The 27,561-nt window shown below is 38.9% G+C and overlaps 2 protein-coding genes across 3 annotated transcripts; one reads left to right on the top strand and one right to left on the bottom strand.

The window, feature by feature from the left end:
- Positions 1–429: 429 nt before the first annotated feature.
- On the bottom strand, positions 430–6,509 carry pym1 (PYM homolog 1, exon junction complex associated factor). Of its 2 annotated transcripts, none has more exons than XM_005448462.4 (3): positions 6,384–6,509; positions 1,592–1,685; positions 430–1,471 (listed from the first exon to the last, which is right to left on the bottom strand). In XM_005448462.4, the coding sequence occupies exons 1-3, from the start codon at positions 6,412–6,414 to the stop codon at positions 952–954; spliced, it is 645 nt and encodes a 214-aa protein (XP_005448519.1). In that variant the 5' UTR covers positions 6,415–6,509; the 3' UTR covers positions 430–951. The 2 variants fall into 2 exon arrangements, with proteins under 2 accessions (XP_005448519.1, XP_003438956.1); XM_003438908.4 differs by lacking the exon at positions 6,384–6,509 and adding an exon at positions 3,292–3,591.
- spats2 (spermatogenesis associated serine rich 2) lies at positions 5,279–27,311 on the top strand. The gene is made up of 13 exons (XM_003439093.5): positions 5,279–5,401; positions 7,722–8,002; positions 10,395–10,474; positions 11,932–12,040; positions 12,546–12,595; positions 12,886–13,108; positions 13,928–14,107; positions 14,258–14,393; positions 16,963–17,021; positions 20,001–20,110; positions 20,352–20,454; positions 22,533–22,681; positions 22,765–27,311. Exons 2-13 carry the CDS (start codon positions 7,978–7,980, stop codon positions 23,023–23,025), a joined length of 1,485 nt encoding a protein of 494 aa, XP_003439141.1. The 5' UTR covers positions 5,279–5,401; positions 7,722–7,977; the 3' UTR covers positions 23,026–27,311.
- The last annotated feature ends 250 nt before the right edge of the window (positions 27,312–27,561 follow it).

Genomic DNA, 27,561 nt, shown 5'->3' with positions numbered 1-27,561 from the left:
ATGAAAGGGGTAGTCCAAATTTTCCTACCAAAAATCATCCCATATTCTAGCTCTTAGCAAATGTTACTCAAAAGGATTAATCAGTGTATTTGTTTCAGCTGCTCCCGTCCAGGCTCACTACGACAGATCATCTATGCACTTAGTGTAATGGTAGCAAAGCAAATATAAGTAAAGTAGAGGAACATGTCAAACACGTGGCTCATGAGTCTGTATTGTAAAGTGCTGGAACAGCAGTGGAGCTCTATGCCAAAGGAGAAGAATATATAGAATGGTTTTAGCTACAGTAATACTTGTTAGTAGGATAATTGCTGAATTTTTTAATGTGATTTATAGATAAAAACGAAAATATAGATCATCACCCTTAGTTTTATTTTCTGAACAAGTAAATGCTTTTTAAAATATATTTCACTTTAAAAAACACAAAAGCACTTTACACAGCTTGTATTTTAATAAAAGTAATGACTGTGAAGACTCAACATTAGTGAGACTACAAGAGGGCATCCAACCATTGACAAGAATGTTAATTTCCAAAACAGAAATGTTAACAAACCATATTTCTTCAACAAAAAAAAGGATTTTTTCCATGTTTATTTTTTTTTCTGTAAATGGTGATGTGATGAAAAGTACAAAACGGAGAGGACAGACACGCACAAAACAATTCACAATTATCCGTTTAAACATATTTATAGATGAAGAACCTCTCCTGCACAAGTATATGAGGAGTCACAATGTTATTTATCAGAATCTATAAAACAACCTTGTCCGTGGTTAAGATGCGACACCTGCTATGCAGACGGTGCTGGGGCTGTGTTCACTTCCCAAGTTCATAACAAATATCAAATAGGTACAATATGTTTAATGGAATCTATGATCACAAAAGCTGCAAGGGTCCCTTCCTGTGTGTAGTTTGTACGTTGAGTCCATCCAACTCTTCTGCTGTCTTTTATTGCTTCAGGAATCCTGCTCCAGCTGCTCTAATTCCTCTTGTAAGGCCGTTGCCCGACCCAGCTTCTCCAACTGATCCTTTGTTGGCTGTTTTATTTCCCCCGAGTCCACTTTCTGCTGCAACTCCTCAACCTGTCGCAGCTTCTTTTTTACGTTTTTGATCTTCTTAGCTTTTTCAGCCGCCGCTGCTGAAGAGTCAATGGAAGAAGCCGCAGAAACAGGCGCCGCCGTCTTGTTTGCAGACTTGTCGCTCTCTGAAATGGACACGTTCTCGACGGCGTTGCTCACCGACTCCACGTCCGCATCGCCATCCTGGCCCTGCTGCTGCTGCTGTTTTCGTTTTTCCTTACGTTTCATGTTGCGTTTGGCAGACTTTGAGAGACCAGCTGTCTCATTGTCCCCACACCCGGGAATCTTCTGCTGCTGCTGCTGTTGCTGCTGTTTTGGTTGCGCTGCATCAGTTGGGTTCAAACCAGGGGGCAGATCTGGTTTACTCTTAAAAAACTTGACATACTTGTTTTCATACCTAAAGCAAGAGAAATGCAATTGAAATAATAGCATATGATTAATTTATATTAACGATGCAGCCCTACTAATGCACAAAAAGACTGTGTGTACACTGTAAGGAAAGAAGAAGGGCGCTTACACAGGGACTTCTTCCTGGGGCACATAACCATCCTTCACTCGCCTCGGCTTCCTCCAGGTTCCATCAGGTCGCTGAGTAGCAGCGATGTATTTCCCTGAAGAGAAACAGGCAAAGCATTTTAGAGATGACATACACCTTCGTGCATGAGTGACCTGAAAATGTCTACTGCTTCTATTCTCACTGGATATTTTCAGTGTTTTCCCAGAAAGGCAACACTGATGATTTAAAAGAGAGACTTGGACAGTGTGAGATTCCTGCAGCCTCAAGGCCCTGACCAACTACATGTATTAACTGTGAATCCTACGTTAATACAATGCTTTTTATGGATTTCCACACATTTTAGGCATTTTAAAACCCATAAAATGGTGATACTAACATGTTCCTACTTTGAAGATTATTTTAGCAAATCTCAAAAGTCCACCATAAACCAAGAAACTAACTCTAACTTTAAAGGTCTGCAACAAATCCTTATGCTAAGAGAGGAAAATAAAGACATTTTCAGCTGCATTTACTTTTCCCCCCAATTTGTAGACTCTAATAAAGTTGGTTTGCATAGTTCAGTTCAGTTCAAAGTTACCAAACTTTGGACACCTTAATACAAATACGCACACTGCAAGTCATTATATTTTTGACTGCATGAAAAAAATGTTCCAAAAGGCACTAATACCACAAGCAAAGCCAAGGTCCAAGCAGTAAACCATGACAGTAAAAAATAAACAGGTGACTTATAGAAATATTCATTCCCTTTAATGTGTTTAATATGTGCATCCACGACAATAACTACATATGTAGCTGAAAATAAAGAAAACATTAACCAGTCCACTTAGTTTACAAGTATGTGCATAGAATGCATTCTTCGTGTCACATTGTGAACCACTTAAAAAGTTGTACACATATCAGTCGAACTACCCCATGGTCACAGAAACACCAAAACACAACACATGCAGAATAATTACAGTGAGCAAAGGTGAAAGTGGCTTTGCTGCAGATCATCTCAACAACAGTATTAGATTTTTCTTTAAATACAGGGACATATTTAGTTTATTGCACACAGAGGTAAAACTTGTTTAAGGACTGTTATAAGCTTTACACACCACTAGATGTCACTGTGCTTGTTTGGAAAATAAGTGAATAACAAATCAAATTTATCTGCTTTTATTAATTCACAATTCTTCGTTATTTTTAACAATTGTACAGTCAAAAAAAATTATTTACTACGAATGTTCTTTGGATTAAATTACAGCCTCTAAACGGACTTAATACAGTGACAGTCTAAGACAACATCAGCTTAATTCACGGCACCAGCAGCGTTAGCTCTAGCTATTGCGGACACTAACAGATTATCCCTCGAAATGGAATTTAAAGTCATATATGCAGATGTTTTCCTAGGCAACAGTGGAAATGTGTGTCTGACACCTATAAGCGTTATGTTAAACGGTGATTTAACTCTCATAACTAATAAAGTGCGCCTGGAGTATTTAGCAACAAGCTAACTAGCTTTAGGGAAGACTTAGCCATTTTTAGCTACTAGCATTAGCTAGCTGCAAAATAGAAACCCGTCAGTTGACGATGTCGGGGAACTATAAACGATGACTGCTGCAAAAGGGAAAGACGGGCTATCTCTCCCCTGTAGCTGTAAGACTTAACTCGGAAGATACATTTTCTTTGAGACAAAGGTCTGGCACATGCATCAGCCTTACCAGATTCATCTGTCACATAGGGGGTTGCCATTTTGGTGTAGTGAGCTACTCCGCTCCCCTCGCTCTGGATTTCTTTCTATCGGTAATGGTGTACCCAAAGGTCCCCTCCTTTACCTCGCTCACTCACAGCACCACACTTACAGCTTTTTAAACATCTGCTTTAAAGTTATTTCACCGCTCGAGGTGAGCCCGATCATGACAGCACATGTGGATGGCTGTTAAAGAGGCTGGCGGGCGGTGCAGGTAACACAACGAGCGTACCCTATTCTTCGACTTCGGAAATGACGACGTGGATTCTGGGTTGCCAGGTTTTAATAGTATGCGTCTTAATTAATAAAAAAAAATAGAAAAATAAAAGTCATGTTAAATTTATTGGTTCTTAAAAACCTCCCCTCCTTCTATTCCAAATGCTATTTTTTCTTGTTTCTGTTTTTTGGGGGGGAAGTCTGTCCCTTCGAGATAAATCTAATCAATTTGGTGAAAAGCTTCCTTAATTTTCTCTCTATTGAACTAACAAAGATCCAAATTATACTTTCCAGTATGTACTCGTGCTTTTTTTGTTGTTGTTGTTGCCCGATCTTATACAGTTAATCTTTTTTAACCAAAAGAATAACTCCTCTTGAAAAGCTGTTAAAAGATAACAGATTGTTATTACATTGATAGATTATTAAACATTTGTATGGCAGAGCTGCCATAAATTAGTCAATTGTTCACTTCGTTGATTAAAAGAAGAAAGAGTTCTGAGTTATTTTCATGCAAAGTATAAAAATATTCTTTGGCACCACAAATGCCATTTCACTATGTATTATTCTGTAACACCAGGGTTAGAGAGCCAGACAGAATTGGAATTTATTAGCTCAGGTAATAATTGTTTCATCCACTGATCGAAAGGACCCTGGATGTGCCTGTAAAACTTTTAATTATTCTTCTATTTATTTTGTTTACTATTTTATTATGTTGTTTTGACATAAGCCTGGGCTTCACATAATTACAATGTACTGGGGGGAAATTAGTCTGAAATATTTTAAAGTTTCACTTTTAATTTGGCACGTTTTCTTAAATCCATTGTATCTAATTATTTTGAACAATAACCAGAAAATACATGAGTTTATTCACTGATGCAGTTCCATGCAAATGTAAAAAGAAATGCGGTAAAAAAGGGAAGGGGACCTCATTGGGGCACCTTCCCTTTTTTGCTACATTACTGTAAACACTGTAAAATTACTGTTAACAAAGGTTATCATAGCTTATCATATTTTTTTAAGTTATCATATATAACTAAAACTAACCTAAAAACTAAATGTACTTGTGAAAAAAAATAGAAAATGTAATTAAAGGAAAGTACAAAGAAAAAAAATAAACTCAATGAAAAAATATACACGTATAAAATAAGTAAAGTACAAACATGTCTGTGAGTTAACTACCTTCAAATACTTTTATGTTTGCACAGTAATATCAGGGTCTTTAGGGTCCACACAAAACCACGACTGCGCTGCATGAGCCTATCCCACCTACCATGGGGGAAGACACTCACAATTTAGAGTCACTCGTTAACCTAACCCCGCTAACTGCATGTCTGTGGACTGTGGGAGGAAGCTAGAGTACCCGGAGAAAACATGCAGTCCACGCAGAAAGGCTCTGGGCACATGGTGGATGGTGGAACCCAGGACCTTCTTGTTGTGAGGCAACAGTGCTAACCACCGCGCTAAATTATTAGATAATAACTCAGCATTTTTATTTACAAAGGAAATCCTACATACCTTTTACAAAAGTAAACCTAAATATTCTTATAGAACAAAAACTACATTAAAGAAAGCGAGTCGATCTTGCAAACAAACTACAAAAAAAAAACAACAAAAACAACGTAAAGCGAAATAATACAAAAAATACTAATCCGAAAACACAAAACTACAGTAACTATGCTGTAGTACATTTCACATCCTGTTTGAATGTTAAAAGGGGCGTTCTTTCGATCCAACCTGGCAACCCGGAGGAGTCTGGTCGAGGAAAATATTGCCCACAGCAGACTACTTGGCATTACAGACGGCTGGTGGTGGGAGCTCCGGACACTCGTTTCCAGAAGCTACTGTTCACTTGCTGCCGCCAACAAGTACGTATTCTTGATTTTTAGACTATATTTTTGTGTTATTAGACTGAAAAAAAAACATGCTCTAACAGCAGCAGAGTATTTAACGCTAAAGTTAAGTAGCCGAGTGATGGCTAGCCTTACAGCACAAACCTGACTAATAAAAGCCAAGCGGTCTGCTAGCTGCGCGCTAACGTTAGCCAAAGCGGCATTCAGAGGTCCCTCCAGAGAGGGGTTGTTTGTCTGATGTGCTGCATTTAGCTATGCATACATTCTCCGTGTTTTGGGGGGAGGCTAATTTAATGCGACAGGGAATTTTTTTGCGGTCAGTGAGGCAGAGCCCTGCAGAGATGCTATAAACGTTAGGTAATGTTAGCACGCTAACGGTAACGTAACCTCCGGACTTCAGCCAAATACGTGCAGTGAGCTGCTCTCCGATGAAAGACTGGACCGAGACCCCCATTGTGCAAGTTGCTTTCAGTCAGGAGTTTGCAAAAATGTGTAGATATTCTTTAAAAAGCGAACGATTAAAACAGCGACGTTACATAACAGGCGGATTGAGCGGATCGTTCCGCTACAATAAACACGAAGTTCGGGGTTTTTTGGCCGATCTTTGTCGTGGAGGTCCTTTCACAAAAGATGGGGATGTTTTTGGGGGGGTTGTGGGGAAGCCTTTCCGCTTCTGTAGCGATCCTTATTATTCAGGCTTTGAGCTTGAATATAATGCAAGATGCTAGTTAAGATGCAGCAACGGATGAGGGGGTATTTATATATCTCTCTGATTAGCCAGCTACACTTAACGCCTTATAATTAAGGGAGGTAGTCTAGGTTTTCTAGTCATGCCCGACAGGTTTAATTAACTGTGAACCTAGCGATCACTGGCTTCTCTGGCAGGAATTTAACAGAGATTAAATTACAGCCCCCCCAAAAAACTACCTGATGATTGGATTGTTTGTATGTTGTTTATCAGTGCTTTTCCTCTTAAATCTGCCACACACACACGTACCTTCCTTAAAGCCCAAACTTTTCTGCGTCATGAGTGCTGCGTTGGCATTTTCTTCTTAATGGCATCACTCAACAGGAGTGCACCTGGCACTCTTGAACGCTGGAGAACCATCCCTCTTGATAAACACAGTACATCTCGGTGCCTTTGCATGAGTGGCTCGTGCAGTGTCACTTGTTGATCGTGCGTGCATATGTGAGTTTGACGTCTGTAAAGGTGTGGTGGAACTGGGACTATGGTATGCCAAGTCCTAATCAAGAGGGTGTTGGCTTCTACAGCCTTTTAAGTTTCCGTTTCTGGTGAACCAGGATCAGAAAGGGAAACCTATAAGATACAAACAGCTGGGCCATAAAACTGGATCCAGACTACTGGAGGTCTGGCTGAAGCAATTTTAAGGCTAGAGTTGGCATAATTAAATAAAGTTCAAATAAAGCAGCAGTGAGATGGGCAAGAGAATGTGTCTGCTATATTGATTACTAAGCATGATGACTGTAAAATTTCCAAGTGTGTAATAGGGACTTGCAGTTGCTCTTTTTCCTCACAATGAAGGAAATTGCAAAATTGTACTTTCAGTAGTTTTGTCTAAATTAAGAACCCATGTCATTATACCAAAACCAAACGTTATGTAATTTCTGACATCACCGACTCTTATTCTTCCTGTTTAATTTCCAGTAAAGAAAATAAGTTGTAAAAGTGTCCAAAGGTAAAAAAAACAAAAAAACAACTTCATTTCAGACCCAGTGTAGCCATCATAGAGGCTGACAGAAAAACTTAGAATATTCAAAGTAGTTTTAAATCACACACACAAATTTATTTTTTTTAATAAACTTTCAGATATTTGCACGCAGTCGTCACCAGCCCAATCAAAGGCCTGCACACTGCAACACCATTGCCAGCACAGCATTATCACCCACCACTGTAGACAACCGAGAAAAAGGAAATACCCCTAAAAATGTGTTACTCTGAAGCCCTGCTAACTTTTTCTTCCCAACTATATGCAGCTTTTCTGCCAAGGACAATATGAGCTGCAGATTTTTATTTTTTTATTTTTTTTTCCCGAGGACACTCCGCCAGACAGACAATAATTTATTGAAATCTGTTTTTCATTCGTATTTCATAGTCAGAGGAAATGGATTTCGTTTGCATTCTTTTTTTTTCTCAGATCATACAAAAAGGAAGGGTGGTATCTGTGCATTTTTAATTGGTACAGCATGGCCACAGTTGGGTTTTTTTTTTTTATGTATTTTTTTTTCTTCCTACATTTAGATACTGACACAAAAGCACTTCTTTATCACTAGTTCTGAGTTGTTCTTTTTTCCTTCTTTTTCTTTCATTCCACAGATTTAGTGAGGGTAGAGAAAAGGGGAAAACCCAAATCTTTGACTGAATGGTGACGGTCTGGATCTGAACCTTTGTTCTTCCAACCCTTCTGCCAGCTCTGAGCCTCATTGACCTCTTCTCTTCCGAGAGCAACTCCAACTGAAAGTTTTGTCACATTTGGACCCGTTAGCTGTACATCAGCTTGAATATATTTGAAGGACTATACACTGCAGAAAATAAACAGCAGAGAATTTCTTGGATACTTCTGTGTGACAACATGGCAAAGAAAAACAGCCAAAGAGGTAAGGGTGAAGACAAAATATAAATGTAATACAATGTAATTTATTGTAAAGTACTTGGAAAGTTCTTGATTTAATCACATATCTTTATAGTTTGCTTCCAAGGAACTAGACTTTGTCATTTATTTTAAAGTGGTTTTCAGGAAGAGTTTTCCAGGCTTTCTGAAGGTCTTTCAAAGTTTTTCTTTGGACATTGACTGCTTTTTCACCCATTTTCAGTCAAGTCTTTCTACCTGATAATTTTCAGAGGAATGATTTGTTTGTTTTTTCAAGCCACTTAACACTGTCATATGAATTGAGCATTAAAAAGGTGCCTATCTCAAAGGAGGAACCAGTGTTGTGTCCACATATAACAGAAGGTTTGCAAAGAACCAATTTTATATTGCATCTTTAGGCACTTTTTTACTAGTAGCCTGTTGCAAAAGCACATCATTTGTTCCCATTTGTTTAGTTCAATCCTTGAAAAATGCCCAAGATAACAGTTTGACAGATTTAAGATGATGTTTTTGCACCACCAAGGTGATTTTGTGCTATTAGCTGAAATCTTGGCATATCTCAGTGTGGAGTGTATCCTTAGAAAAAGATTTTTTTTAACTTAAGGAAACTTGAGAACTGGATGTCAAAAGAAGTGGGAGGCCTTAAAAAAATCTATCTACAGCAGATGAACAATATCATCGACATAAATGGTCTCAGTAGAAAGGTGGCTGTTAAGAAGCCATTCTTAAGGAAGGAAAATGGCAGAGAAACAGCTGAGATATAGCAAATTACACATGTCTCATGGGTCTTATGCACTGATGAATCCAAATTTGAAATTTTTGGTTCAACTGATCATCATTAGCCATCTGTAAAACACAATGGAGGTTCTGTAATGTTTTGGGGCTACATTTCAGACAGTGGTGTTGGGGACCTTGTCAAAATTGGAATGCAGAAAAGTACAATCAAATTTTGAAACATCATACAATACCGTCTGGAAAGCATCTGATTGGTAGTACCTTCGTTCTTCATGAACACAATGATCCCAAACACGCTGCCAATGCTGTAAAAGCATACTTGGATACAAAAACAGTCATTGCTGGCCTCCCCAACCCCGTACCTCAACATTATTGAAGCAGTGTGGAATCTATTTGATAGAGAACTGATCACAACATCCAAACAAGAGCTTTGTCTTTCATGAAGCCTGGATAACTGTTCCTGAAGATGACTTAAAAAAAAAAATAAAAATACAAGAAACCTTCTCTAAAAGAGTTCAGACTGTGTTACACAATAAAGGTGGTCATGCTAATGCTGACTTTCTCTCAGTATGATATAGCCTTATGTACTGCATTTCCATGTACCTGTTTCAACAAATTGCTATCCCCATTTCCCTAGCAAAAAATAAAGACATGAAGGATGGTGCAAGACTTTTGCACAATACTGTATCTCTATATGGTGCACAAGAATTGAGTTACAGATAGGTCACAGCAATAAATTATTCAACAAATAAATGTGTGCATGATTGTTTTCAGCTGGAATCTAATGGAGTTGTCCTGAAAGTACGTGCAGATGGCTGTACTTTTACAGCGAATTGGAGCTGTGGATATTTACAGTGACATTAACCTACTTCCATGCACGAGAAAAACAACTTTTACAAGGGCTCAGCAGTTTCCTCTCTTGTGTCTTTCAATGGCCAGAGATTAACTGTGGACTTCACTCTGACTCTTCGCATTCAGCTGAAGGCCTTTGTTTATCATTTTAAAGATTAGTGTCATCTGACCTTACAGGAAGAGATCTCATTTTACCTTGACTCAGCTGCTTGTCTCAATGAGCCAGATTTATTCTCCTCCTGCTAGAAGAAACTCTGAAGTTTTTCCTTCTTGAAAGAATGTCTTTTTGGATGCTATCATTGGTTATTAGTCATTAAAATGAGATCCGTGTTCCAGACAGTTCAGGCACAGATGTGATGAAGTCTTCTCTTTTTTTCTTTTTCTTTTTTCTTTTTTTAAGCGCTTCCTTTGTGCTTGTATCTGAAGTGGTTGTGCTTACATGCTTAAATAACACATCGTTCCACCTCCACAGTCCTGTGAGGCTGGCATCTTCATTTTTCACATTTGTTTATTTGCATACAGGAAGCAAAATCTATTTTCTCAATTTCAGATGTAAATACTTTGTTTTTTTCCTCGTGTAGATTAACATGTCACGTCACATGTCTGTTTCACAAGCATAATTCTGCCGCTGAAACCTGATTAGTATTCATAAAGGTGGCCAGCAACTTTTTTTTTTTTTTTTTTTTTTCAAGGAAATCTCTGAAGATGTCTGCTGGTGGTTTTGTTTTGCAAATGATGCTCTACAGAGGTTTGCAAATACAATTGAAGGGCTAAATGGACAATGCAGTTGAGTTTCTGCTATATTTTTCCAGATACATCCGGAGTGGTGTTTGATACCCGTTCAAAAATGGTCATGTCCCAGGGTGGAACGGCTGAGAGGATGAAGGAGAAGGTAAGAAATTTACACACTCTTCATGATTGGTGCTGCACTTTTGTATTTTTGTTTGTTTTTGGAGGCCTTAATCTGAAACATTAAGTCGCGAAATATGTGTTATCATTGTGGATATTAAGATTAGAATGAAATTATAAAAGAAGAGTAACAAAAAATATATTCATTGCTGGAATTGCTTTTTTTTTTTTTCTTTTTTTTTTTTCTCAGCAGCAAGAATCAGCACAATAATTGAACAAAATTAGGAGCTTTATATTAATTTAAAGATAATGTATACTGCATAAAAGCTCAACTGAAACAAAATGCAAATACCTGAGTAAACATATCTGTAGACTTGCATGTGAGTCAGTGCTGTGAGCTTGACGTTACTGCCTTGCAGTGCGTCAAAAATGGCGTGTCAGCATTGATAAATAGAACTGATAATGTTGGAGGCATGATTTTGATAGATTGTACTATCTGAAACTGGTTCTCGATTTCCATCTCTAATCATTGGATTCTTATCTCCTGCCAAAGTTTGATGCTCCTAAAGCTTGGCGTTCAGTTTCATTTACTGTGAGATGTGTACAGCAGGTTCCTGGAAAGTAGTTTTTTGGCGACAGTAAACATGAGAGGGCAAATTGTCAGAGCATGATTTATGTTGAAGTGGAGCAAAAATCAGATTCACCAGCTTAACAGATATCTTATCTTGAAAAAATGAGGGCTATATAGGTATGTATCACTTAATCCCATGCCAGGAAGAGTCTTTAAATCTGTTAAACTGTAATTTAACAGTTCTGGGGAAGTACAGAGTTTTACAACCATGAGAATTGTATATAGGATCCCAAAAATTATTTTAAATGTATATGTTTTTTATATTAAATGGTGAAAAGCAAAAATATTTCATTGAAGTGTTCTTTGTGGTATTGGTTTAGCAAGGTGCTGGAAACATTCCTTACAGGTTTTGGTCCATATCAGCATGATGGCGTCACAAAGATTCTGGTGTTTCTTTGGATTTACATCAATGATTTAGTTATGCTGACTGGGGTTTTTTTGACTGCAGCGAACTAATTGTCATGTTGAAGAAACCAGTTTCAGATGATTCCAGGAACCATCAACAACCAACCACACCACATTCACACATTCACCACACTTCTCCTAAGTCACCTTTCTTGCCTCATTCTGATGCTCAGTTTAAACTTCAACAGGTTGTCTTGACCTTGTCTACATGTATCATATGATTGTCTGATTATATAGTTGCGTTAACAGCCAGTTAAAGTTGTATTGACTAAAGTAGCCATGGAGTATCATTATTTCACTGACCAAAATGAAAGCTTTGTATATTTCTACATTAATAGTCTATTATTAAGAGTATGCATTCTTGTTAAGTAAGAGCTACAGCCAGCTCTTACATAAAGTGAATTTACAGTAAATGTTTGAGGGCCCTTATGCTTGTCAATGCTAATGTTCCTTATGCTTCACAGATCAGTGCCGTCAGAGCGGTTGTCCCCAACAAAAGCAACAATGAGATTGTTCTGGTGTTACAGCATTTTGAGAACTGTGTCGATAAGGCCGTGCAGGCTTTTTTAGAAGGTATGAGGACACAGAATCTCTGAAAGTTACTGTGATTACAGGATATTTCTGTGAAAGTGAATTGTAATTTGGTATTTAATGGAGCTGACTTCACTCACTCCACAAGTAGAGTTGTGTTTACATACACAGGTCGTGGCCATGAGTGCCATGATAATTCTATGCCTTTTAATGATTTCTTTGAACTGTCCTATATTTGAGGTGTACATGTTAACATGTACACTGCACACTTTTTTTTTTTTGTCGTTAACCTTAAACTTTTTTCACCATCATGCCTGCCATGCTTTGCATTCTGTAGTTGCATATCATTTGCATGCCTTTGGTTTGGCAGGTTTAATTATAGCAAAGGAGCGTTGTGTCTCTACGTCAGACTACTCTTTTGTTTCCTTAGTTAGCAGTGTCTAAACAATGCCTCGAGGCATTCATATGTTCAGATGGTATTACAAGATTTTCAATCTGCCATGTGTCAACGTGTACCTTCGTCATCATTGTTTGGTTTACACCGCAGGCAGTGCAGTTGAGATCCTGAAGGAGTGGAATGTCACTGGAAAAAAGAAGGTGAGAACCACAAAGCCTCCGTCTTAAACATCTCTTTGTTGAGTTGGCATATTTATGTCACTGTTTCTTAGTAAAAGATTTAGTTTCAAATCATTCATGACATTTTAATCTGCTCTCATTGGTTCTAAAACGCATGGATTTGTATAGTAAATTCTTCTGCCAAAAGCTTTTTCATTTTCATTTAAAGGATAGCTTTCCCTTTGTGCATGCTCTGAATTAGTTGATGTCACTGCACTGAATGTAAAAAGATGATAAACAAAGAAGGCTGACACTGATATTCTACTGTTCAGCCCAAGAAGAAAAAGAAGCCCAAACCTCAGCCAGAGGCCCCAGCAGAACCTGCTCCACCTGAGGCCACATCACCCGAGGAGGGCAAGGACGAGCTCAATGGCTTTCATGCCAACGGCTCAGTAATGGACGGAGAGTCTCTTGATTCGCTGAGTGAACACTTGGACTCTGCCTCCCTGGATGCAGCCGAGCTGGACTCTGAACCTGCTACATCCGAAACCACCGGTAAATGCAACTGTTCAGCTAAAATGTTATGGATGGATAGAGTAATTTATGGCTATGCAAATTGCTGCTCTTACAACCTGCCCCTTATTTAACCTTTTAAAGTAAATCTGTTCCTGGACAAATATTTTTGTTATAGGACGTAACTGCAGGAAGGTCACCTTAAGTGAGCCAAGGACACAGTGTGAAAGTCCCGTTAGATTTTTATCAATGAAACTTGTCCACAAAGTAGAGCAGAGCCTGTAGCCACATGCTACAGAGTTATTAAGGAGAGTTATTTATTACTTAACCTGAAGAAATTAATCTGGTGTTATCTAATCAAAATCAAAGTTCAGTGGGGAAATGTGTACTTATAATCTTAGTGGTTTAAAAATGTCCTCCTGGAACATGTGACTAGGCAGTTTTTTGGTGGGAAGTTAACTTTTAAAGTGAACCTAGCAGATGATCTGCTGACTTAGCCTGAGTGGGCAACTTGCTATATATTTTATTTATGGTTTACCCACAAGGCCCATTTGACTGTTTCTGTGTGCTGGCCGTTAGTACAAATGCAAATAAATCTTAAAAAGATCATTCTTAATCAAATTATATCCAGAGGTTTTTCAGTGTGCTTTGGTGAATGCCATCCCTCATTTCCCTTCATGAAGATGGAAACCAACCAAAACATGCTCAAATGCTGTCTGAAACTAGTGCAGCAAGTGCTACAAGCGTGCTACAAATAGAAAATACCAAGAACCTTGTCCCTAATAGATTCTGCTTCTTCACATGAGGTTAGTTTTATAATTATTTACTTTGTGTCCTGACAAGTACTTTGTCTTCTCACAGGTGCAGAAGCAGAAAGTCAAGGTAGTGCTCCAAGTCCTATCTCTCAGCCAGGAGGAAGAAATCACCAGGCTCCCAGAGGCAATAAGTCACGACAAAGGCCAAACTCAAATTCACATCATCCCCCTGCCTCATTAGCATCCAACACAGATGAGCAAGGATCATCAGGAGTAAAGAAGATGGGTTAGACATGGCTCTTATTTCCAGAAGCCCATTTTATTCTATCCATATTGTTTCTTTGTGCCTCACAACCAAGGGCAAAGGTAACCTGAAAACAAATGTGTCATAGCCCCAAAACTCTTGCTTAACTCTTCCTTATTCTCTCCTTCTCAGCTTCCAACATTGACCGCTCTGTGAAGGACCTGCAGAGATGTACTGCATCACTGACTCGCTACAGGATGGTGGTCAAGGAGGAGATGGACTCCTCAGTAAAGAGGATGAAGCAGACATTTGCTGAACTACAGAGCTGGTATGGGAATTCATTTTAAATGTGCCTGTTGTCATGTAGTTGATGTTGAAGTAAAATTGTGTTTTTATTCAACAATCAAAAAGTATATTGATATTATATTGATAATATTCTGTTCTGTGCTGTTAATAGTGTGTGTGTGTGTGTGTGTGTGTGTGTGTGTGTGTGTGTGTGTGTATATATATATATATATATATATATATATATAGAGAGAGAGAGAGAGAGAGAGAGAGAGAGAGAGAGAGAGAGAGAGAGAGAGAGAGAGAGAGAGAGAGAGAACACGACTTCCAAAAAACATAAAGCTAGTCTGCAGGTCTCTACAGATGTCTCAGTTAGTTTGATCTAAAATTAGTGTCTGAAGTTGTAAAAACACTGCTCTTAATTTTGTGTGAACTTCTTTAAACTTTGTCTTGCTAAACAGGACCCACAGTGTTTAAAAAAAAAAAAAAAAAAAAAAAGTAAGTAGAAACAAATCAGGAAATAATTTTCACTCCTGTGACTGTGTCAACAAGCCTCTATATCCGTAAGACAACCCTGAAAGAATTTTGAATCTGTGAGTCTAAATAGACCGTGACGAGAGATGCATTAAGAAAAAATTTGTTTCAGAAAAGCAAAGAAGAATGTAAAAATAGGTTTTTGTTCCAATTTCATTTCTCAGATTTGTGCTGCATGTTCAGTAAAGTAGTGCAGGCATTATTGCATTTTTTTATAGGTGCTGCTCTGCCATCAGTTACCTTTGTCCTTCGTGGTGGTGCAACTTTGCATAATAGTAAAAGAGGTCCATGTGTTGAACCTTGGATTGCTTTCATGTGTATGCAGAAAAAAATGACTGATTTAGAACACTTTATTAAAGATAATAACAAACTAAATATTTTACATATTATTTCCTTGTAGTAATTTGTCTTTAATCCCTGGATTTAGACTTGCAGTTGAATATTTTTAACATTAGGCATACAGTTCATGTTAACAGGATTTACAAACCAGTTTAAGTGTCCATTTTTTGTGGTTTCTCTACTTTAGGGTGTTCTTTAAATGGCTTACAAACTTCATAGGTACTGCTGGACTGGACAAGAAGAAAAATCCATGTCTGTTAAGCCTCCGATAATTCGGCTGGATAAGATGACTGTAGTGATCATTCTTATGAGACTTTACTAAATGCTGAAGTAGCTGGCAGTAGATTAGGAGCTCACTAATAACTAAGTGGTTGAAGATTATCTGGGTTTAGTCCAAGCTGGCAATTACAGAGTATCATCTACAAAACCTCAGCTTATTAGGTCTAACACGGCAAAGCAAAAAGATTAACCGAAACATTTGCACGTTGATAAAGTGTTTTCCTTATAAATTCTCATAGAGCGCTGCCATTGTTCATCTTTCAAGAGCTGAAACCTGATGCTGTGGTTGACTGTGAGGATATCCATTCAGCTCCACTCTTGGCTCCAGACCACTGGTGCACTGGCTTATAAAACTTTTAACACTTATTCACTTTAACAAAGATAAAAGACAGATCGGTTTGTTATTGTTCAACACCTACAACTCTTAAGAGGCTCTTACTTCACTTCTGTGAGTAAGACTTCCACTTCTGTGAAACACTCATGAAAGAATTTTTGTTTTATTGTCAGTAATATAGAAGATTGTATTGAGGCAGCCAGTATAAAAGCAGGTAGTTGGTTATTGTCGAAAATGGATGCTAAGCACCGCTGTGTCATGTTTCAGCTTTTTAGAAAGAAAAGCTACATTGTTGCTTTCTTTTATTTGTAATCTGTGAACAACCATCAGATGAGAAACAAAACTGAGGCGGTATAGTTAGATTTACAAGTGAGGACAAGAAGTTAATTTCCATATTTGCTTTGTGCGTTTTATATGATGCCATCTATCATCATTACTCAGACACTCAGAGTTTGCCATGGGTGTAGTCTAATTCTCGTTAGTATCTCACAGCAACCTTTGAGGCATACAAGATGGCCATCTACGTAACAGCTGACTTTATAATGCTACAGAGAACGGCGCGAGATGTCCTGAGTGTAAAGCTCAAACTCCAGTAAATGTGTTATCCCACCAAAACTGAAGCGTTTATGCTAAGGCTCCCAGCAACTGTGTTCTCAGGTTCTCAGGTTCGGGTTATTTGTTGTCTAGCAAGATTACTCAGTCGTGAACAGATTTACATGGATATTTTCCCAGAGGTGGAGCTTTGTCCAGCTTAGAAGTAATTAACTTTTGGAGTTGATCTGGATCCAGGAATTTTAGCAACAATTCTTCCCCATGAGAGGAGTCAAAATTGTGCATTTCCTTTGGTGTCTCTATAAATGTAAGCTGAATTAAAATAATAAAAATAGACACATCATGTTGATGTTCTTAAAATATTAAACTAATCAATATTCCAATATCCTTCTGGGTTCAGAAGGCTTGATTTGTGCATGGTGTGGAGGGAATTTTCAGCCTTGGCAGAAGTCTGCTGTCCCCATTGGTCTAACCATATTGGTATTTTTCTGCAATTTTAGTGCAAAGTCGGCATGCACAAACTTGTTTCAGAGACGATTCAAGAAAATTTACCCTCTTTTCTTTATTTTTCTAGTTTAATGGACAGAGAGGTGACTCTGCTGGGGGAAATGGACAAAGTGAAAGCTGAGGCCAGTAAGTATTGTATTTTCCACTATGCTTGTCACATACCACCCTGCAGCTGCTTGTGTTCTTCTCATGATATGATCACCTGACTCAAAGGCCCCGAGACTCTGACCTAAATCACTTCTGGAGGTTGTAAAAGAAACCTTATGGAACAGCAAGTCCCAGTTTCTTCAAAACTGCAGTGTTGCCTTAAGGTCCTGATACACCTAGAGCGTGTGTGCGTGTGCGCGTGTGCGTGTGACATGACAGTGTAGGCCTGATATTTGTACAACTAGGCCATTCTCTCTTATTCTGTCCTCTCAGTGTAGAGTGTTGTGTGTTCCAGGCCTGGAAAAAGTGAATAGTGTCAGGTGTCAAGGGAGACTCAATGCTGTCTTTGTGCAAGGCGTGTGGTGAATTGAGAGGAAAGCAAAGAAACTCTAGTCCTCCTTCAATGTTACAAAAGCCAGGTTTTCTCAAAAGTTACTTTACTCTAAGAATCTCTTCGTTCAGGAGAAAGTGAAACAACTGATAACATATATGTATATTTATTTTAGATTATATATGTTTCAAAAAGAGGAAAAAATAAGTATTTGTTAAACCTCTTTCCTGGCTGTGGGACTGTATCAGTAGTGCTAAGAACCAATGGGTACTTTGAAAATATATTGAAGTTATAATGTATTTATACTGATCAGATGTCCTCTGTAGGATTAGTCTGAGTGGGACATGTCATGCTTGTTGAAAACACAGGTGTATGATTGTTGCTTTTACAGCCATGATTGGACACGAAGGAGGGAGAAAAAGACTTGTATCAATTGACTAAGTAGCGAGAGCAAGTGACTAAGGATAGAGATGGAAATGTGCTAACGAGTGAACAGACTATGTTGAGAAGATGGAAGGACTTTGAAGACCTCCTGAATGAAGAAATAGACAGAGGAGGATGGATGGAGGAAAGTTAGGTAAGAGTTCAGATGAGAATGAAGTGAGGGCAGCCACAAAGGGGATGATGAGTGGAAGCTGGATCAGGCAATATACCTGTGGAGGTATGGAGATATCTAGGAGAAAGGGGCTATGGACTTAGTAGATAACAGGTTAACAGAATCTTGGAGAGTGAGAGGATGCCTGGGGAATGGAACTGTACTGGTACTGATTTTCAAGAACAAGGGTGATGTGCAGAACAGTAATAACTACAGAGGGATAAAACTGATGAGCCGTACCACAAAGATGTGGGAAAGAATTTTTGAAGTTAGATTAAGTAGACTGGTGACAATTAGCGAGGAGCAGTATGGCTTCATCCTGAGAAAGGGCAGTACAGATGCAATGTTTGCACTGTCTTTGTGGATCTAGAGAAAGCTGGTGCCAAGAGAGGAACAATGGTACTGCTTCAGAAAGCCAGGAGTGGCAGAAGTGTATGTGAGGCTGGTGCAGGGCATGTATGAGAACAGTGGGACAGAGGTTAAGTGTGCAGTAGAAGTGACAGATGTGTTTAAGGTGGAGGTGGAAGAGAGCCTGGAGAGGTGTAGGTATGCGTTTTCAGCCTATGCTTTGGAGAAAAGAGAAATGAAAGTTATTAGATGTAGTTAAGATACAATGAGCAGAGATGGACAAGTTTAAGTACCTGTAATGAGTCATTCAAAGCAATGAACAGGGTGGACTGGATGAAGTAGGTAGAGAAGAATGTCAGAGGTGATTTGTGACAGAAGTATAGCAGAAAGAGTGAAGGAGAATGTTAAAGAGATGGTAGTGAACATCTGCTATGATTTATGGCACTAACCAGTGGCAGCGCTTAAGATTTTCACTGATAGTGACCACCAGGTTGGGCAGATTGAGCAGTTTGGAGAGAAAATTAGAGAAGCAAGGCTAAGATTGTTTAAGCATGTTCAGAGGAGGGATAATAGATATATTGGGGAAAAGGATGTTCAATATGGAGCTGCCAAACAACAGAAAAGGAGACGGTACTGAGAAATTTTATGTTTGGTGAAGATATGAAGAGATGCCTTCAGAGGTATGTTATTTTTCTCACAGAAGATAATGCTGGGGGGTGAGATGGACGCAGATGGTCCAGTTGATAAAATAAGAAGCTGTATTAGTGCAGAAGCTCAGAGATTTAGACCAGCGTTTATTTAGAGTGAGTGGAGATGAGATGCGAGTGGTGACACCTATTGTTAAAGACAGTATTGCAGGTGAATACTGCCATACCTCAGCGCCAGTATGAATGGAATCAGGGTTGTGGTGAGGTCACAGTTGGCAGCCATCATAATGGGCCCTCAACTGAAATCGTTGTCATTTTCTTTGAACTGGGGACCAATTGCATATTTCTGCAGGGCGACCCATTATTCCAGTTTGAGCTTCATATTTTGTCCTTTGATTCTAGTAGAGCAGCTTTGGATGAGTCATTGTTCATTATTCCTTTTGTCTTATACTGGGCCCTGGTGCTGTCTCTCAGGTTATCATTCCCTGAAACAACCTGTTTTAGTTCCCATCCCTTCCTCTTTAAGATGCTGTTCTTTTGATTGGCTGCATTTCACAAACTGACGGAGTGATGAGTATTTAGAGGAAACTGAAAGGTTACTCTTTATTTTAAACTTAAGCAAAAGAAGAATGGGTTCACTTTGAATGTATTTTAAATTATTTTTACTTTTTAAAGAAAGGAAATTCTGTCTTGTCATTGCTTCCTAACACACAGGACAGTTTGTCTTTAAGAGAAGGCACAGTTTTTAAAGTAGTGGGTGGCCTCAGACTGTTTTTGTCCGCCAAATTTCCAAATTGGCTGCTGGACGTGTCTCACAGTAAGCGCTAATGTTGCCAACTTTGGACTGACTAACTGAAATTTTCCTCCTAATTTAAAGTTTAGAGTTTAACAGCTCAGAATCACTTTAGGTGCAGCTCTGTTTTTAAACTTTTGCTCAAATGTGTGGAAGACCTAATACAGGCAGACATTTGACTGCATAATAAAAACCCTCCTTAAATTCTTTCACATCTGTTCATATTTTTGCTGCTACGTTTCAGTGATGATCTTGGACGCCCGGCAGAAGAGAGCAGAGGAGCTCCGTCGGCTGACAGATAAGTCGGCATCCATGTCAGAGGAGCAGCTGACTGAACTGCGTGCAGATATCAAGGTACCTGCACAGCACAGCTGCTCCACTTTGATGCTGTCTTTCAGTATCTCAGAGTTTGACTTGGTGTTTTATTTCATAACCGACTGAATGGGAAATTGGTGTTTATTTTTAATTAATCTACAACTCAAGGCAGATTCTCCTACTTATGCATACAAAAGTAGAGATGAAAAGGACAAATTTTGAGACATAATGTGGGTGGGGTTTTTTCCCCACTTTTATTTATTTATGTATTTATTTGCAGCACTTTGTGAGTGAGCGTAAATACGATGAGGACCTTGGAAAAGCTCTAAGATTTACATTTGATCTTGAACCGCTGAAGACGAGCATCGGAGGGTTTGGATCAGGTACAGTCTCAAAGTCCTCTCATTTATTTCTCCTACTGACTTGTGTTTAACTATGCCTCACACTTGACTGGCACGCACCTTTCCTTAAATCACAAAATACAAGACCAGCAGGCTAGAAATGACTAATGTAGTAATGATTATAGTAAGGCAAGCATGCAGTACTAAATGAGCAGAGTGCTATTTTTATGGTTGGAAACTATAGTGGAGCAATAAGGAAGCTTTGATAATATTGTTAGCAACTCTGTTTATTAATTAACCTCTGAAGAGGAGGATGTGAAGTTGGCTGTTATGAGGGAGAAAGAGGTTTGTGTGTGTTCTTTTTTTTTTTTTTTTTTTTTTTTTTTTTTTTTTTTTTTTTTTTATTTCTTTCTTTCTTTTTTAGTCTCTGTATATTCGGACCAGTCTGCAGAAGCTGCAGTCCCATCATGTCAGACATTTGGTTTATTTAGATTTTGTTCATGACTCTGCTAATAAGACCACTTGTTAGCAGTCTTATCTGACTCTAAAATCTTGACCCAAAGATTGTGATTTCATGCTATTTAAGGTTCTGACAATGCCTCTAATGTGGATCTGTCTAAAACAAGCTTTTAAGAACTCTATTGTATGCACTTACCACACGTTTTTTTTCTGCTTAGTGAGAAAGGTTGCTTGGTTTGCCATTTTTGACCATAGCCTATATTTATAGAGGGACATAGACACCATGACTTCACGCACAAGTTTTGGATTTCACCTTTTGAAGACTCAACATTGGTGTTTTTGCTACTGCCGTGTTTTGTGTTGTCAGAATTTGCCATATTTGGACCAGTGGGTACAGTGTTAAGTTGTCACCTTAGAACCCAGTCACACAGGCCTGTGCAAGACCAGATGGTGACCACCCGACAACCTCTGGTAACTAGGAAACATGTATTGCCTAACTGGCTGGCAAGTGGTTGCTGTTGCTGGGTGAAATTAGTCAGAAAGAGGTGCTGCACTGAAAACCACCTCGTGACCACTTTGGTTGCTAGCAGTTTGTTGCAGTTTCACTGTGCAAATTGCAGTTTTTTGCAGTCACTGTAATTTGTATAACGTCTGTAAAACACTCCACAACTACTCGCTAAGTGGTAGTGAAACTTTAAGAAGTTCAACAGCTGAATGTTCTCCCCAGAGAAAAGCAAAGGTTGCTCCTTATGAAACGTCTAGTTTGGAGATAAGGCAAAGCTTTTACTTTGAAGGTGAATGCTGCTGTTTCTCAATCGTGTTGCACTTTTTCCAAGTTTTACTACAGCTCAGTGGAAAGTTTAGAGTGTTTGCAGACAAGCTGGAAATTCATCATGGCAATCTACTAGCAACTAAAATCATAGTAACCAGATTTTTAGTGAAGCCTCTTTCCAACTGTTTCCACCAATTGATAGCCTGCAACCACTCACTAATTGGGTTGGGAATACACTTCCCCCCCCCCTAGTAAGCAGTGGTCACTTGGGGCCACTGACCATTCATGCCTCTGTGACTGATGACTAAGGCTTGTAAGCTTTGTTAACAAGTTGTAGTCATAAACTGTACAAGTGCAATGCACTGGAACAGATCATTCATTGTTCAATTCGATGTTCATTAGTGTTACAGAGTTATAAATACTAGAATTTCACTCACCAAAATTAAGGCATAAACTTTTGGGGGTCTTTTTTTTTTTTTTTTTTTTTTTTTTTTTTTTTTAAACCTCACAGCAAAACATATTAATAATTAGATAAGCCATTAAAATACTCCAAAAAACAAACACAGTGGAGTGGTCCAGTTCAGTGACTGTCACTGGTGAAGGTGAGGCCCATTAGCTGCATTTTCCTGTTTTAAGACACACCTGTAAATGTAAGTCTCAACAGTCTAAAAAAATGAGTCACTTTAAATATCTTTTGAAAGGGAAAACTATTAATAGAGCCCAAATAGTTTTTGTAACAGGGTGTAAATGTGCTTTTTGATGCTGCCATTGACTTAGTTTTAAGTAGCCATTAGAGGAAATGTAGATTTCGGCACTTCTGCATTTGCTTCATCTTTGAGCCCCAGAGGTTTCCGCTGAGTGTTGACTCACTATGGTGATTTTCTCACAGTTTACCACCCACGTACAGGCTACTCAAACCGATCCCGCTGTAGCTCCACATCATCTTCTGTCGCCAGCCCCACCCTGCCGGAGACGCCTGCTCCTACCCAGATCCAGAGCAACTACCCAAGTGAAACCCGTCCTCCACCAGCCAAACAGGTCAGCGGGAAAGCCGTAGTTTGTCAGACATTAGACCAAATGTTGGTTTACTTCACTGACAAACTTTAAACTCTCCCCCTCAGATTTTTCAAGGAAACAGGCGTACCTTCCATGGACAAGGTTATCACTCAGGTGGTCCGCGGTATAACGGTGGTTCCTACAATGACAGGAACGCTGGTCGTGCAAACCACCGCCATCAGAATGATGGTGCCTCCTCTGGGCCTACATCACAGCACTCTAGCAACTCAAGAGGTCCCTCGCATTCCTCCACATCCTCTCACAACCAAGACCGACCCTCTCACAATGGGCTTCCCCAAAGGGTTCCACGAACACATGGTCCTTGACATTTAAAAAAACAAAAAATCACAAGCTCAATCAAACCCATCTACTAACCCTTGAACTCCTCCTTCTCTCCCCATACCCATCCCCAACCCTTCACCTCCTCCCCACCTACTAACTCCTTTTAATGAAGAATAGAATACAAGTTTACATATTTCCGTCAGTTGAGCTGTAGTGCCGCCTCGCCACATCAATCAATTCATCCTTCAAACTTGAAAAGCGCTCACTGTTCTGTAATCGCTCTTCCTCTTTCTTTTCTCGTTCCTGATGACGGTTAACAGTTTCTATCTTTAGGCCCCTTTTGAGAGATCTTACTGTCATGCTATCGTCAGTCTCTGATATTAGTTTTTGCAGTTAAAGCAGACTGCCAGAGACTGACATGATTACCTGCAACAATTTGTGCACTATTGAAGTTGAACTCTTAGTACTTTCTATTTTTACTGTGGCTTTGTCAGCTCTCTGATTCGAACCTCAGATCTTATTATTCTGCTTGTCTCCCAGAACCATTTCAATGCCTTCACCACGGAAAGCGTTGTGAAAGTGTAAAAGCAGTTCTAGCATTAGCTGGGATTTCTGAAGAGTAGACATGCAATCAACACTACAGACTGTCATTGATCATTGCAAGGTAAAGAAAAAAGAGACATATCAAACTGTAATCCAGAGCTTTTTGTACGGCTGCTACAAACAGTAGGGAACTTGTTAACGCTAGGACTTGGCTGTATTGAGAGTAACACTGTGGACACAGATGTTGCCCTTTTTAAAGGAGCAGTTTAACATTTGTCAGTGCGCTTTCCCTCACTCTTTGCTCTGAGTTGATTAACACACGTGTACACTAAATATGAATCTGGCAGCTGATTAGATTAGCTTGGTGTGAAGGCTGCAGAAGGAGAGTAACGGCTTTGGCTGTCTTAATGTGACAAACTGCTCCTCTAAATTCACTAATTCACACGTTCTTTTCTGGGTTTTTGCACAAAACTGGGATTTTTCTGGGGGGTCGAGTTTGAGGCTAGCTGTTACTCATTTCTGGCTTTAATGCTGAACTGATTGGCTGCTGCTTTGTAGCTCCATATTTAATGCAAACACAAGTGTGTTATCTACCTTCTCATCTGACTCTGCATGGAGGTGATAAGTGCATATCCCAGTGTCAAATGTCAAACTACTCCTTTTTAATATTGCCTAAGGCAGTGATGTATCGCCCTCCCACTGGCCGCCGGAGTTTTCATGTGTGCTGTTTTTTGTTTTGTTTTTTCTTAGCTAGCTGTCCATTGTTTTATAACAAAGAGAGGGCTCATTACCTTTTGTAGAATAATGTTAAATATGTAAAAACTCTCAACAAAGGAAAACTCCTTTGTGGTGCACATGCTTTTTCATAGTTCTGAACATTTATTCACAGGCCGTTTGTTCTTTGTGTTTTTCTTGTTATATGCACACGAATGGCATATTAATGTCGTGCTTGCCTTTAGTCACAGACTTCACATTTGCCTTTCTAGAAACATGGATGTCTGCATCATGATGGCTTTGTAAACAGATGGTACTCAAAAAGCAGATATGTGATTTATGAATATGTGCAAAAACAAAGTGTAGGATCTATTCTTCCCCTTTTCCTCCTGACTGATATAGATATCAGCCATTCACTGATTTATGGATATTGGCATGTATGCTGTGTGATACGGAAACTCTTTCTTTTTTTTTTTCCTTTTTTTTTTTTTTTCTTTTTTTTTAACAACATAATGCAGAAAAAAGATGCTTGGGGTACTAGAATTAAAAGTTTGTCCAGCAGTGTGACTCCATTGTTTACAAAACTCTCAGCAGTGCAGCAGGCACCGCTGAGAAGATGGAGGTGTGGAGTCGAGAAGTGTCTTCACATTAAGTTACTATCTAGTTTGTGAAATACATTACTGGAAACTTAATAATGACCCCAGTATTTTCAATTTCAGTAGATCCCATATTCTGTGTATGGTTATGACTGTGTGTGTGAGTACGTGTACGTGTGTGTATAGGGGGTATTGGCTGATATATCGATATCTAGCGTCAGTTGGCTCTTCTTTTTATATCCACTCTGTGCATCTGTGGAAGTAAAATTGAGTAAACTGATGAATTCATTGGAGGGTTGTATTGATTTCTTAGATCTTTTTTCTGCCAAGTAGCTGCTGCTGTTGGGGCTGAATCTCATCGTAGTGCCCAGTTTGTGAACAAAAAGCTGGTGAATACCTCATCGCTCATCCTTCGACACTGCCCGTTTCGAAGTCGTTCTCTCGCAGTGGGCTCTTAGTTTGGGACATGGACCCCCTGGTGATTCCTCCTCTTATAATCCTGTAGTTAATGTACATATAGGCAGCGCTGAAAGGCTGTAGTGGAAAATCGGTTGTTACATTATTGCTGCATCTTCTTCATAACATGTTGTCTTCCTTTGAGCAGATTTTTTTTTTTTTTTTTTTTTAAGGGGGGTTGTTTTTGTGGGTTTTTGGTTCTTAAAAGGGTTTGTGGGCAGTTTTTTCCTGCCCCATTGAGATTAACACTCTTTACGTAAGTAGTTAAATTAGTGAATATTGTGGAGAAAAGAATGCAAACTGGTTTCTGAACTTTGGTAAATGTTTTCTGGCTTGTCTTGAAAGGATGATTTAACGTTATGGGAAATGAGCTTTTAGCTTGTTTACAGTAAGACAAAGCTATCTGGAACAACGAGTTAGCTTGGTCTGGCATCAAGTCAGGAATTGGGTAGATTCCTTTCACATTAAACGGGCCCGGATTTTTTTTTTTTGTTTTTTTCCCCCTACTAACAGTTTTTGTTTTTTTTTTTAAGACAGCTGCTTCAGGAAGAGAAAAAAACTAAACAAAAACTGCTTTTCATGTCAGCTGCTTTTTTTTTTTTTACTTTTGTTACAGCATTAAGGTTGCTTCTGTGTCTTTTCAAGGGTATTCCCATTCTTGCTCCTTGGGACCACTGGGTGGAAAAATAAACAACCACTGCAACTGTGGCCCTGTGCAGCAGCAGTGGTTGCAGTGAGTGTTTCCAGCTTTCTGGTCTCAGGAGGGCAGTAATGAAACACCCATCTGTTTAAAAGCAGCTCTCAGGTGTTTTGTTTGGTTTTGTTTTTTTACTTGCATCCATCCTAAACTACGCTAAGAAACTTTTCATTTCCAGTGTAACTAAATTGTCTGCTCAGCACCTCAATAACAGAAATCACTTCAGCTGCATAGAGCTGCAATAAACAGAGTCACTGGATGAATCTGTCACACTGCTTGTGAGATATCCTATTGCAGCTGTGTAAAGTAACAAACTACAATTGTTAAATTCACTAAAGTCATGAATCTAAAGTTGTTTTTTTTACAAATGTGGTAAATCTTTAATTCGGGAACTGCAAAACAGTTGTATGTAATTTAAAAAATAAATAAATAAAATAAAAAAAATCCTCAAAACATTTAATGTGATTTATGGGCGTCAGAGGTGCTGATTAGGTGCATTGTGTTACAGCTAGATAAAGTCAGACTGGCCTATGCTAAGCAAAGCTAACCCTGTTCAGATAGACAGTTGCTCTTTTCATCCAAACTTGCTGGACGCTCCATAAGACAGCGAGCGCATTTCCCAAAATGTTTCCTTTTAAGTGCATGCACAGCTGGTAGGGGGGTTATATCATCACAAAGATCTGTACAGACTGAAGTTGTACCAAATTCTTAGCCAGCTCATCAACGACGAGCTGCGGTATGAAGTGATTTAAAGCTGCAGGACAAATGCTAAACAATTCATTAATTATCTCATCTGCAAAGTTGTCTGCCTTCCTTCAACCACCTTTTGTTTTACATTCCTAACTGTAGGGATATTAAGTTATCGCCAAAGAAACAGTCTCGTCCTGTGCAACTTTTCTGCCTTTTCTTTTCCTCTGCCTGTAAAGAATTCCCAGTGGGATAAATCCAACAATTCACATTCTCTTCTTTTTTTCCATCCTTTTTTTTTATTTGTTTCCTTACTGTATATACATATATGTAGGTATATAATTTGTGCTCACATAGGGCATTTTGTATGTGATATTCATATTAGGCCTAATGGAGGTTAAAACATAAAGTTCATTAATTTCTTCCAGTAAACCCTGTGTCCATCTTCTCAAAAACCTTTCTGAGACAACTGTAAACTCAAGTGCCTTTTCTCTTTTCCCACTGATTTATCAAACTCCCCTCCACCAGAGTATGGACCAAAGACATCAACCGTCCCCGACTGCCCAGCCCTCTTTCTCCCTCGCTCACTGAATGGCACACTTTTCATTTACTACAAATAAACAGTTTGCAATACTGACTGTGTATGCTTGGTTTTTGTTTTATTTTTTTAATTTATTTATAGACTTGCATTATAGAGTTTTCCATTACGCTATGTCTAACCAGACCAGGACCTCGTGGCTTAGATTTCATGACTCTGTAACAAAAAGAAAAAAACAATATCCAAGGAAATCATGGTGTACATCTTACACCCTTCACATGCTACACGCTGTTAATCCCTTAAATATGTACCATTAAATCTACAAGAGTGACAAAAGTTGAAGTATAAT

This window comes from Oreochromis niloticus, linkage group LG20 (assembly GCF_001858045.2).
Source record: "Oreochromis niloticus isolate F11D_XX linkage group LG20, O_niloticus_UMD_NMBU, whole genome shotgun sequence".
Classification (NCBI taxonomy): domain Eukaryota; kingdom Metazoa; phylum Chordata; class Actinopteri; order Cichliformes; family Cichlidae; genus Oreochromis; species Oreochromis niloticus.
Note: the sequence above shows the minus strand (reverse complement) of the source record. Positions and strands in the feature narration are given on the sequence as shown.

Excerpts from the sequence above, each read along its gene's own strand:
- pym1 (XM_005448462.4), bottom strand. The coding sequence starts at position 6,414 with ATGACGCAGAAAAGTTTGGGCTTTAAGGAAG. Across the intron at positions 1,686-6,383 it reads AAGTTTGGGCTTTAAGGAAG|GGAAATACATCGCTGCTACT; the intron begins GTACGTGTGTGT and ends GTTTCTCTTCAG. Across the intron at positions 1,472-1,591 it reads CCCCAGGAAGAAGTCCCTGT|GTATGAAAACAAGTATGTCA; the intron begins GTAAGCGCCCTT and ends CTCTTGCTTTAG.
- spats2 (XM_003439093.5), top strand. The coding sequence starts at position 7,978 with ATGGCAAAGAAAAACAGCCAAAGAG. Across the intron at positions 8,003-10,394 it reads AAAGAAAAACAGCCAAAGAG|ATACATCCGGAGTGGTGTTT; the intron begins GTAAGGGTGAAG and ends ATATTTTTCCAG. Across the intron at positions 20,111-20,351 it reads AACTGCGTGCAGATATCAAG|CACTTTGTGAGTGAGCGTAA; the intron begins GTACCTGCACAG and ends ATTTATTTGCAG.